The 12163-nt window shown below is 40.3% G+C and overlaps 1 protein-coding gene across 5 annotated transcripts; it reads left to right on the top strand.

Moving 5' to 3' along the window:
- The first annotated feature begins 376 nt into the window (after window positions 1–376).
- On the top strand, window positions 377–11656 carry LOC112564576 (carbonic anhydrase 2-like). Of its 5 annotated transcripts, XM_025239492.1 has the most exons (9): window positions 6078–6241; window positions 7014–7088; window positions 7286–7315; window positions 7666–7833; window positions 8457–8609; window positions 9542–9636; window positions 10175–10241; window positions 10954–11108; window positions 11441–11656. In XM_025239492.1, the coding sequence occupies exons 5-9, from the start codon at window positions 8606–8608 to the stop codon at window positions 11564–11566; spliced, it is 447 nt and encodes a 148-aa protein (XP_025095277.1). In that variant the 5' UTR covers window positions 6078–6241; window positions 7014–7088; window positions 7286–7315; window positions 7666–7833; window positions 8457–8605; the 3' UTR covers window positions 11567–11656. The 5 variants fall into 5 exon arrangements, with proteins under 5 accessions (XP_025095278.1, XP_025095276.1, XP_025095275.1 ...); XM_025239491.1 differs by lacking the exons at window positions 10175–10241; window positions 10954–11108; window positions 11441–11656 and adding exons at window positions 480–525; window positions 2408–2435; XM_025239490.1 differs by lacking the exons at window positions 10175–10241; window positions 10954–11108; window positions 11441–11656 and adding exons at window positions 480–525; window positions 2408–2435 and having other exon boundaries at window positions 7283–7315.
- Window positions 11657–12163: the final 507 nt, after the last annotated feature.

Raw genomic sequence — 12163 nt, 5'->3', positions numbered from 1 at the left:
ATGAGAGGAGGTTTGTTTCATGGAGAAACTATGTGAGGCTTGCCACAAGGACCGCAGGTTGGATCAAGGGTAAAGGACAACATTTTGTTTCACAAGTAACACCTTCATTTGTGTCTCTTGTGCGAACTTTCCCTTCTGAACTCGTGAAGACCTTACTTTAGCGACTGTCGTCCAGAGACAACCAGGGAGCACAAGTATGAATTAATTTTGGAGTTGCGATGGAAACGATGGTTTAATACCTAAATGAGGATCTAGATTAGTTTATGCGATAGGATTGAATTGCAAAGGCTGAACCTATTTATTTCCCAGTCTTGCTTATACACCCTCAAATCCCTATGAATCTTTAAAGCCCCGGCTTGCGGTTCATACCAGATACAAAGGCGATCAAATCAGAAAAGTCGGAAGTATTTTAGCAGCAAAGCTATAAGTATCTCTTATCTCTGAAGCCAGGCAGAATTAAATGATAGATACAGACTTCTGAATCATGTCCTATCATGGAGCCGACAGACCTGTTTGGAGGTGATTGTAAGTAAAATATTTTGTTTTGTACAACCTGAAATTTTGATTGGACTTGATTTAGAAAGTTAGTAGATATCATTTAACCAAGCTTACCATTTAACTTGCTTTTCCCTTTAATCTTCACGGCAAAATGATAGACCATACCACTATTAATTTTGTTGCAAAAGCAAGTCCAATCAACTACAATTTAATTACTATTTCAGCCTGGAACCTATCGCCAGAGCTTTAATTAAATGTTAGTGAAACATTTGCATATTTGTCTAGTTTTTGTTGTGTAGTCGCAGAAAATTAGGATACAACTTTCTTCCAAAGTCCCGATGAGGACTGTGATGCTTAAAGGCTTGTAAATCGTGACCAGTCCAAAGTATTGTTCTAGAATTTTGGGAGTCAGTGTTTTATAACGCATTTAATAGTCTTGTACTCTGGTTGGTCTTTAAAGAATTAGCTGCTGGAGTCAAATCGAAGAAACCAAATTTTGTTTCTGGTTTTTCCCTCGCTGCACTTTGTTCTGTTTGAGGAGCAACCAGGACTTGACATTCTAAACCTCACACATTCCTAAGCATCATTATCCCAGTACACTAAGCTGCGCTCTGCTTACCCAAGATAAGACATATCTTCCTCCTCCCAAAATAGTTCATCGTGAGGGGCATGAGCGACATGAACGGTGCTCACCCAGCCAACAAATGGCCGAACTACATGGAAGAAGGAGACTTTGACGGGTTCGGACCGACGTGCCCGATTTCGATTACGGATGTAACTTGAAGATGTTTAATCAGGGAAAGTACATAAGCTGTTCAAGCATCATTACTGTAAGAAGAGCAGATGACACAAACGACGACCTGACACCACTTAAAGAAGGATGAGTCACACCGCACGAGAAGTCGCCGAGTGACCGAGAGCGCGAGACATGGCGAGCACGCTTCAACGATGTCCACATCGTGACGAATGAGATCACAACTAGAACAAAACAAGATAAGAAAGTAAAAAGCGAAAAAAATAAGAATAAAAACTGTAAAAAAATGAACCAAAAGCAGGGGAAAAAACAGGAAGAGGGAGGCCGACTGGTTCCCACGCATGCGCACTGTGCATGACATTTCTCATTAGACTTGCTAGATCTTTAATTTTCTGACACGCTTTTGGTTCGTTGGTTCATTAATTACGTATTTGTTCATTTCACTGTTTGTTTATTGGTTTCATTTTGTTTTGTTTCCGCTGGTCTGTTTATTTGTAGGCAGCATGTGTTTTGCACACCCACACACACCTAGTCTAGAGGCATACACGAGTTCCAGTGCCCCTGAATTACTTAGCTGTGCTCAGTACTATGTGTTTTTTTCCCTCCATATAGTGGTAAATACTTTTCCTCTCTCACCTCCTTCATTCTCGAAATAGACAGCCTGAAAATATTTTTTTTAAGTCTAACACGGAGGAATTTCCATGGATGTACTGGCGTTGTCATGACTACAACCAGAACTGTAGGGAGAGCTGAGACATAAGGTTAACTGTATTCGTTCACATTCATGGCATCATAAATCTCCTTCATGGAGACAAAAGGCATGTCCAGGGTATGTCAACTCTGTCGTCACTGCATTTGGTCGTCTGCTGGCACCCGATCTTGGAGGCTGGTTAGTCAGCTGGTGTTTGGTGTTTTTACGCCGATCCTCTAACTGATGGCATAGTCATTAGAGGAGGCTCTCCCGTGGATAAAACAGAGATCACACAAAAATGAAACAACAACAACAACACACACACATATTCGAGCTTGTGTGAGAAAAATATCATTTTCCGCTGTTTTTCTCGCCTGGCTGAGTTCTCACTTCTCTAGTAATGGCACAGTGTCAGCAAATTCATCTGTAAAAGCTTTCAGTGCTGCATTTATTTCTTATTACAGGTACTTGCTGCAAGCTTCATATCAACAAGTAAAGTTGGTCTATATTTTTCTTGTGTTTTATTATTCTTTTTTATTATTCGTGACAGTCACGCTTGTGACTTTGGGAGTTGCATGCAGTAGAATCAACTTTCGGTAGTTGCCAGGAGGCACGAGTTGTGTGTTTATCTGATGGATGTTTGTTTCTGTCTGTGGCCTGTGTGTCTGTTCAGTAACTCGATACATTATTTCATCTTTACAGACCCCACTCACTGTCACTAGACTTCTGTTTGACAAATAGTTGCTAAATTAATTGTTTTAAATTAAACTGCAGGATACTTTGGCAGGCCTTCAGGTGTCAGACAAACAGTCATTTTTCTTTCCGTCACAAAATGTTTCCATTGTAAATTTTTAATGAAAAATGAACGTTGTGATGTGATCAATGTTTGTTTCATATACCATTCGTCTCAGTTTACTTGACACACCCACATATATATATATACACACACACGTGTAAACAAATACGTTGGTTTTATTGTACCACGCAATGCCATCTGGCTCAAACATATCAGTTTGAAGTGAAACCGTGCCATAAAAGGACATAACTGATAACAATGGTAACAACCAGCAGGTGGTGGGTGCTTTGCTTTATATATAAACGAATGAGTAGAGAGAAAGAGAAAGCCTCGTCGGTAAGCGAACAGTGAACATCAAAGCCTAAGGGGGACAAAACTGAGGACAAGAAAAGTCTCGGAGTGTTTACGAGGTATGTGAAGCGCACTCTATTGAGTGCATCGTTCCTCTCCTCTCTCCTCCTCTTGTAAATGATTCAACAGAATCACTTTTTTTGTCTTTTTTCAGTATGGAGACAGGATTTAGTTCTTGTGTATAGGGTTACTTGTGTGATATTCGGTGACAAGATCAAGATCTCTTCTTGTATGAAGTTTAATGATAATGACAGAATTTTATTGAATTGACGTTCTGTTAGAACGAGATAAATATCATTGTTTTCAATTGTTTCTTATTTTATAAAAGCGTTTAGATAAGGGGATCACACGCTCGTGCGCACACACACACTCATCCGTTCCTCTCCTCTAAGAGCGGACAGCCGGGTGTTAGAGAACTGGTATCCACCGCACAGGCGCTCCGGTTCGATACCCGTATGACGCAGCAAACTTTCCCTAGTCGACCTAGTTGTCGAGAATGTTTACCTAACCCCATACAGGAGTAAATCAGCGACGTAAATAGATGGTCACAGCCCTCATACAAAGTAGGTCCCTAGAAAAGTGGGACTTACAACCCGCTCCCCAATGATATAAAATCGGGTAGGGCATAACTTTTACTTCAGGAAATCACGCCGATGACTAAATTTGACCTGCATAATAGAGTTTTGCTAACAACATGGAGCAGCCAGTAACAACCTGGATCCTGGGCGTTTGCCGGATGTTTCTTGGCCCGACTGGTTCTCAATGTTTACTGTCCTCCCTGTCACAGGACATGAGATGAGAGGACCGTCGCCAAGCGATTTAGTGAAGGTGGAGATAAACACTGCGAGTTGCCCACCTTTGTAAGACTGTCTCTCATTAATAATATCATATTAATATTATTTTTAGATATGGTTTCGGCAAAATCGAAGAGAGGAAGCAGGAAGCAGCTTTATAAAATGTTTTAAGCAAAGGAGTATTGTCACTGTCAAGAACGAAATTATGTCACCAACAGCAATGAAAGATTTATTCTTTTTAAATTAAGTCTGCGCCACACAAAGGGGTTTACTTCAATTTAAATGTGAATATATTTACTAGAAGTGCATGTTGCGACTTGGGTTTGGAATTTCAGACCTTATGTCACATATTGTGACAATAATGTGAGACGTGCCCTCTATGTCATATCTACGAAAAGGACGAGTGCTGTAAGGTGAGGACTGAGCAGACAGAGTGAGTAGGACTCCCTTCATCCTAACACACATACACTCTCTTCGCTCCCTTCTCTCTCTCTTAGCCTCTTTCTCTTAACCTCTCTCTTAACCTTTCTCTCTCTAACATTTCTTTGTCTCAACCTCTCTCTTAACCCCCCCCCTCTCTCTCTCTCTCTGCGCGCGCATGACGACAAGATTCCACGACATCTTTGTCTTGCATTGACGTCACCAAGTCGAGTGACGTCACAGACTCACGCATGAGGCCAAGATTAGTTTGTTTTGTGTTTCTGTCCTCTGGTATTTTTTTTAAAGACGAAGGATGGATGAATCAACAAACACAAACATGACACGCCATTACAAGTAACAAATGTCTTTCAGTCGGGATTTGTAAGACACAAAATTTAACAAGACCGCAAGATGAAGAGCGGGCTTCGTCTCCAGCCCTGTGTTGGCATCCAGACAAAGCATGACTTCGACTTGGCTTTGACATGACGGTTAGCGCTGGCCTCGCCGAGTCAGCTGTAACGGACCAAATGACGAAGAAAGAAAAAAACAAACAAACAAATAAAAAAATGTGGGCAAATATGCAAGGACTATCTTACTGGACTAGTTTCGCTGAGTTGTGTTCTTGTCGGGGGAGGATGGGGTCGGGAAGATCTGCCATGCTGTCGCCAGTTCAAACAGCAGAGACTAAATTCTGTTCTTGGAGTAATGTCATTAGCAGGGTCTCAAGGGGCAGACGGACATGATTGTTTTACATTGCACAGACCGTTCTCTGCTCTGTGTTGTATAATCACTGAAGATGGCATACCTTTTTTTTTAAAAAAAATTTCTCGAAAGGAGACAGTAGGCAGGTCCCGTGGGAACACAGTCTGGTGCCTGGCTACTGTACTTGTATGGCAAGACAATGAATTTGTTCTGGTGCCTGCAGTGCACGTGTGCAGACTTTCACAGATGAAAGCTAGGACAATGCACAGTTACGAACAGTCAGTACCCTAATTAGAGTGCTGCTAATTATTAGGACTATTTTGGTATGTCCTCTTGACGCGATGTTATCTTTCTTCGTTGTGATCAGCTGTTGGCTTCGTTTGCTTCGTTTAAGCTTACCTTGAAGATGAAATGAGGTGTTTTTTATTGTTGTTGTTGTTGTTGTTGTTGTTGTTGTTATTATTATTATTATTATTATTATTATTATTATTATTATTTGTTGTTGTTGTTGCTGTGGCTTCTGCTGCTGCTTTGACAGTAGTATAGTAATAGTGATGGTTCTGGTGGCGGCGTCTCGGTGACATCAGAAACAGTAAAGTAGTAGGATTTTTTTCTTTCTTTTTCTATTTTGCTATACCAGCAAAACACTCAACTGCTTCATGTGGTATTTTGCAGAATTCACATTTTAGCGACATACAAGCAGACATTACGCACTGACAAAAGATGACCTCAGCTGCAATTAATATTGAAAACTACAGCAACATATCAGTTCCCTCACTTCAACGGGATGAGAAAATTTCAAATTATTGCAAACTGACAGTTGGAAGCTGTTATTTAAAAGGTGCATTGTTAGGTCCATGCTGTAATTTGCTCTCTCCATCCTGTCCTCGACAAACGAGTTATTGTCAGGCGCCGTCACGGTCGACAGATCACACGAAGCAAACCTTTAACAGTAACAATCTTCACGCACCTTTGCGCAATGACTACGGTGTCATTTTATACAAACACCGGGGTTATCTGCGAGTTAAGGAGAATTAATTATGCGCTTGATTTATTTTTCTCCCCCAACAGCAGCTTGCGGTGTGCGGCTCGGCGGTGCGTGCTGACGTATGTAAAGGACGTTTTCAAGGATACACGCACTCTCTCTCCAACCGTTGAACTGAAAACTTCCGCCATGACTTTCTCCCTGAGTTTGGTGCTGTTGATGTTGGCAGTATGGGAAGTCCAGTCATCTGGTAATACTTTCTTCTTCTGCTTCATATAAGTCATTTTTTCACAAAAATATTGTTTCTCTTAACATTGCTTTCCGTCACATTCAAAAACAAATATATGTTGAAAGATCTTTTGTATTTTAGTTTTTATTAATTGTTTGCTATTTCTGTGTTTATTTATTTTTCAGCTATTTACCCGCTTTAGTTGTACTTTCTTTATTTCACCTTCCTTTAAATTAGCTCATTAAAAATCCAGATCCAGGTGCAAAAGAAAACAATTTTTATGTTCAGTCTTTTCTTATTTTGCTGCTACGTTGATTGCATTAATCATATTTACATTGTGAACGATATTTTAAACTTAGACTAGTACTGAAACTAGTACTAGGAAATCTTGTATAGCAAGCTCATCTCATAAAACAGTTGAAGATGTTGTATTTTATATCTGTTTTACATGTTTATATTATTTGTCATAGTATGTAACTATTTGAAGAGTAGACCAAATAGATTTTGTCAAAGGACAAATAACCAACTTTTTTAATGCCACTGTGAAATTATCACTTTGTAAATCATCATCTTAGTTTCCGATTCTCTGTTTTTGCTTACTCTTTGTTAGCTTGAGGGAGTAAATAGGATGGATGCGTGTTTGTCAATCTATTATTTATAGATATCAAGATATACTCAAAACTTTTTATAACAAGGAGCAAAAGTAAGTCAATTACTGTTATTTTCTTCATTTCTTTAAAAGGAAGTTAATGCACTGTACTGTTGTCAAACTTTTTCTAAAATTTTTGTTTAGCGCTTTTTGGGAAAAGTGCGCGAGGGAGACTGGAGAGAGAAGAGAGGTCGGCTTTGAGGCGGGTGAAGAGAGAGGGTGAGTAAGTGTGCTACAGATAAACTTTCTCTCCATCACTATAGCCATTGAGCTTAGCTTAGATACCAGTGTGTTCGAAGAGAAATAGAGTTTATACTTATAACTGACTGACACACTCATCTGTTTCAGCGTCAGTTTAACATTTTTTCTGCTAATTAAATTTTAATCTTCTGTTGTTTTTTTTTTCTGGGAAGCAGGAGGCTGGACATACGGATCAGGGAATAACGGTAAGTCAGCGCCTGCGTTCAAGCCTGTGTGTGTGAGAGAGAGAGAGAGTGTGTGTGTATGTGTGTGTGTGAGAGAGAGAGAGTGTATGTGTGTGTGTGTGTGCATATTTTCATGTATGTGTATGAATCTCTGTATGTATGATTTGTGTGTCTCTGTGAGTGTTTGTATGTGAGTGCATGTGTGTGTTTTTGTGTACAAGTTATAAATTTATGACCTTACATTCAGAAACTGCATCATGGAGGCACGGACAGAGGCAAACATTTCATTTCTGTATAAAACCTGTACAACCTCAATTACTTTCCCATTCGCAAGTATAGTGAAGTGACCAAGCTTGCTTGTGGTCATGTAGGTGTGAACTACTGGACCCACCTGTACGGCTCGTGTGGCGGTAAATTCCAGTCGCCCATTAACATCGACACTGAGAACCTAGTCTTCAACAAGGGACTTGGCGACTTCATTTTCGATAACTCTGATACAGAAAATGTGATTGTCAAAGTCATCAACGATGGACACACAGGTTAAAAAGAAAATCATCAAATTATTTTTACTATCGCATTGGCTTAAGCGTTCACTGACATTTTCTACAATCACACCTAACACACCTTCTTTCTCCCGCACCTGTACACACCAGAGAGTGAGAGAAAAGAGAGGAGGGGTGAAGGAATAAAGGGAGAGAACCACACACATATGTGGTTACTTGAGGAGTAACAGCCCTTTCCTTTTTTTCTTGCATTAATTAAAGATACATCCGTGTTAGTTGTCCTTCATGGGGGGTGTCGGTCTCTGCCCGTATTCGGTGCGTGGGAACTTGTTTACAGATGGGTGAGTATGAGAGGATGTATGTGTGTGTGTGTGTGAGAGAGAGAGAAGATACTTACCGTCACCTGGCGCCATTATTACTTTTTACTATGTGAATTATCAAAAAATTTGGACACAACCGCGTCAGGAGTTTCACCTTTGAAGTCAAAATATTTATCACGTGTTTTAATTAAGCCGTTTGCACGGTTTAAGAGAATTCTTAAACCTTTTAAACCCAGCTTAGTTTTTCTCTTGTGTAATGAATAAGTCAATATTCTACTATCGTTTCTCTATCATTCATCTCTATCACTCTCAGTAACACGCAAGACTTGTCTCTGTCAGTGAAGGTGGTGTACCAACAAGGGGGACTTCACGGTCCACTCACCTGGGCTAGCTCATGACAATTGTTCAGAGTGGCCAACATTCACTTCCACTGGGGCAGCACTGATGACGTGGGATCAGAGCACACCATCGACAGCATTGCCTATCCCATGGAGTAAGTTGTCGCCATTCTCAGTCTAAGGCCTTGGGAAGCATCTCAATGGCAAACATTAATTTTTTATGAGTGAAAGACGAGAAGTGAAATTCTTGGATCATTACAAGACAAACAACTGGTACAGCATTTGCTAAGCGTGTTTTCATTAGTCAAAAACAAAATTCAGAGTTTCGAAGACTATTATTTTTACCATAAATGATTCCATCGATTCTGTGAGTTGGTTTACTCAGGAACACAAGGAAAGGTACACAAGCAGGAGTGAGTCAGGTGTCATAGGAGAATGAGCGTAGCCATAGGAGTCTTAGCCATAGGAGAATTAGCAGCAAAAGGCTGTCTATGCCGAGGCTCGTCTCTAAGGCTTGGACTATTCGGAACCCAGACAAATCGAGGAATAACAGGACTGTGAACAGGTCTAGATCTTCAATCGTTGTGAGCTTTGCAAGAAACTGAGGCTTCAAAGACGAGAGAGCCCGAAAGCAGACGAAGATTACAGGAGGGTTCACCGGAAAATCCAGAAGAATATCAAAGCTCTGTATGATGGCTCAAGGAGTCCCATCCTGTTCAACAACCGAGTGGGAAAGTCGTTTTCCACAACGGTCGGTGTCCGCCAAGGTTGACCGCTCTCTCTGGTGCTGTTTAACATCTTTCTGGAAAAGATATTGTGAAACACTTTACAAGACCCAAAATCTCCGTCTTGATCGGAGGGAAACAGTTAAGTAACCTCCGCTTGGCTAACGACAATCTCATGGCCGGCAGCAACATCGAGTTGCAGTCCCTGACAAACAGATTGGCCGGATACTCAAAAGCATACGAGATGAGCATCAGCACGCAAAATAGTAAGGTCATGGTAAATATAATAATTTGCAATCGCTTTGGATCATAAATAATATTGAGAATTTTTTTTTCTACTAACCCGTGCTCGTGTATTTACAGATGCACATAGTGACGTGGAACACTGCTTACGGTACAATGGAGAATGCAATGACACACCCCGACGGATTGGCAGTCCTGGCTTTCCTCTTTGAGGTGTGTGCCGCTACAACCCCCACATCTTGTTGTTTATTTGTCTCTTGGTCCATTTATGCACAGAACATCGGCTTTTATTCCCATCATCCACCTCGCTGCCAAACCTTCGCAGTCTGACAGTCACAAAACACTTCACACACTCAGCATGTGTATAGCCTCAAGAAGACACATTTTGAAGGGCACTGGTCTGATGAACCAACACCGAACAAAATCTCAAGTGATTCAATGTACAAACAACGTTGTTTCTCAACAAATCACATGTTAGCAACATATTACTGATGTGCGACATTAAAAAATGTTGATGTTACTGACATGTGATTTGTTGACAGATATGTCAGTGTTGTCACATTTTAGCAATGTCACACGTCAGTGATGTCACACATCAGTAATGTCACACAACATTGATGTCACACATCAGTGATGCCACACGCCTGTGATATAGTATTTTTGTATTCAGCGAACGTAGGTAGGGCAAAGGAGTTCGGAAAAAAATCTGTAACTGTGTTGGGTTCCACTTACTATGTTCAGCCTGTTGCAGGTTGCAGGTTACGACAACCCTGTCTTTACTCGTCTCACCAAAACGCTGAACGGGATTCAGAATCCAGGTACGCAAAGCAGCTTACGGCTCTCGATAAGGTTCAGTCACAGACCTTATAGAGATAGAAGTTCGTCATTCAGTCTTACACGCTGAAAAAAACTAGCGGACGTCTTACACTGGTTTTCCAACAAAACAAAAGCATGTTTGTCATTTGTAAACACTCGTGTTACAGCATTTACACGTGTTAATCATGCCGTGATAGAGGGAGGGAGGAAGCCCGACAGGCATAAAGGGAAAGAACTCAGTCCATGAGAAAATATTTTTTACACGAGTTTTTTCCCTTTGACCACTTCAGACCCTTATTCACGCGACCTTCCTTTTTGAAAATTGTGAAAGCTTTTTTTGACCGAGCAAATAAGGACAAACGTTTAGCTATTTTTCGTGAGGTTGTTATATAACCATCGTGGAAAAGATTTACCAATCTTAGGAACATTTACCTATATTTTCCAGATCAAGAACTTGCTGAGCGCACCGTCTCATTTTTCACACAGATTTACACAACAGCGAGAAAACTAAGACAACAATCATATCATTGGGGCCTTAAGCTTGTGTTCCCCGTCCTTTCTTACATGGCACTACCTAATCCTTGGGAGCCATAAAACAAGATGTGTACAAGAGAATTAAAGATACATTTTCTTCGAGATTTTTATTTGTATTATTTGTTGGAGCGTGCCTACGTTATTTTCAAATTGTTGAAAGCATTGTTTTTTCATCACTAGACGATGAGGAGGACGTACAAGTTTTTCCACTAATCAACTTAATCCAGCATAACCACAAGTACTACAGGTATCAAGGTGGACTGACCACACCCCCCTGTTCAGAAGTCGTCCAATGGACAATCTTCAGGGACACCATCCACATCTCTAAGTCTCAAGTAAAAAAAAAAGCCACGTTTCGTTTTTCTAAAGAGACTTACTATATTTTTTCCTCGTTAAAATTATATATTCCTTAATATACTTTCTAATTTTATTCGAGTAACGTGGATGTATTTTTGATGGTTGGATGGAAGAAAAGGTAAACAAATAAAGAGAGAGGATAATGTCAAAATAAATGTCCAATTGCGTGAAATTTGTTGTCAGCGCTTATACTTTACAACAGCAGTTTATATTTGTTTGTTATTAAAGACATTTAATTAGTTTATTGCCACAGGGACAGCATCTTTACTCACACAGGTGTCCGTGTCATCTAGTATTTCTGTAATTTCAGATGAGTGCATTCCGAAAGCTGAAGTCACCAGGTATAAACGGAACATCCCAACCGCTAGTGAACAACTTCCGGCCGGTCCAGCCAATCAACTACCGCAAGGTTCAAGCCAGTTTCCTGCCATTATGAGGAACTCCAGGACTTATTCGTCATGCATATATTATGCGTTTCTGTACGGTTTTCGAATTTCCAGTATCAATAAATACTAGTATATAGGAATGCAGTTTTTGTATGTGAATATCCTTGTGAGTGTGAGAGAGAGAGAAATATCTTTACTTCTTAAGCGGTGAATTTACTTTTTTGGGGGAAAAGGGACTGTTTTATTCATACATGAGCATGATTATTTTTATTATTTTATAGTTTTTTAGCTACATTTAAATTTAAAAAAATAGTTTTAGAACAAGTTTTTAATTACGTAGCTGCGTCGGCAATAAAACAATCTCTCATTAAAAATGGTGTGGGTGTCTAAAGAAACCCTCGCTGAATACTAACCTTGTTCATAAATAATGATGGTTGAAGATATTCATGCAGAAAAACGGGTGTCGTGTTTTAGTTGTTGGCAGAGACACAGCGGTCCGGTGGTGCAGCGGCTAGCGCCTGTCACCAGTAGCGCGAGGACTGACTGTCCTGAGTTCCGATCTTGTCTCTGGAACGATGTTTTTTCTCTGCATGTGCATCTCTTTACAGGCACTGTCACGTTTTGCCATGATAATAGTTGAAGTGACT

The sequence above is a fragment of the Pomacea canaliculata genome, linkage group LG5, assembly GCF_003073045.1.
Source record: "Pomacea canaliculata isolate SZHN2017 linkage group LG5, ASM307304v1, whole genome shotgun sequence".
In the NCBI taxonomy this organism is placed as follows: domain Eukaryota; kingdom Metazoa; phylum Mollusca; class Gastropoda; order Architaenioglossa; family Ampullariidae; genus Pomacea; species Pomacea canaliculata.
Note: the sequence above shows the minus strand (reverse complement) of the source record. Positions and strands in the feature narration are given on the sequence as shown.

Excerpts from the sequence above, each read along its gene's own strand:
- LOC112564576 (XM_025239490.1), top strand. The coding sequence starts at position 495 with ATGGAGCCGACAGACCTGTTTGGAGGTGATT. Across the intron at positions 6,242-7,013 it reads ATGGGAAGTCCAGTCATCTG|CGCTTTTTGGGAAAAGTGCG; the intron begins GTAATACTTTCT and ends ATTTTTGTTTAG. Across the intron at positions 7,316-7,665 it reads ATACGGATCAGGGAATAACG|GTGTGAACTACTGGACCCAC; the intron begins GTAAGTCAGCGC and ends GTGGTCATGTAG.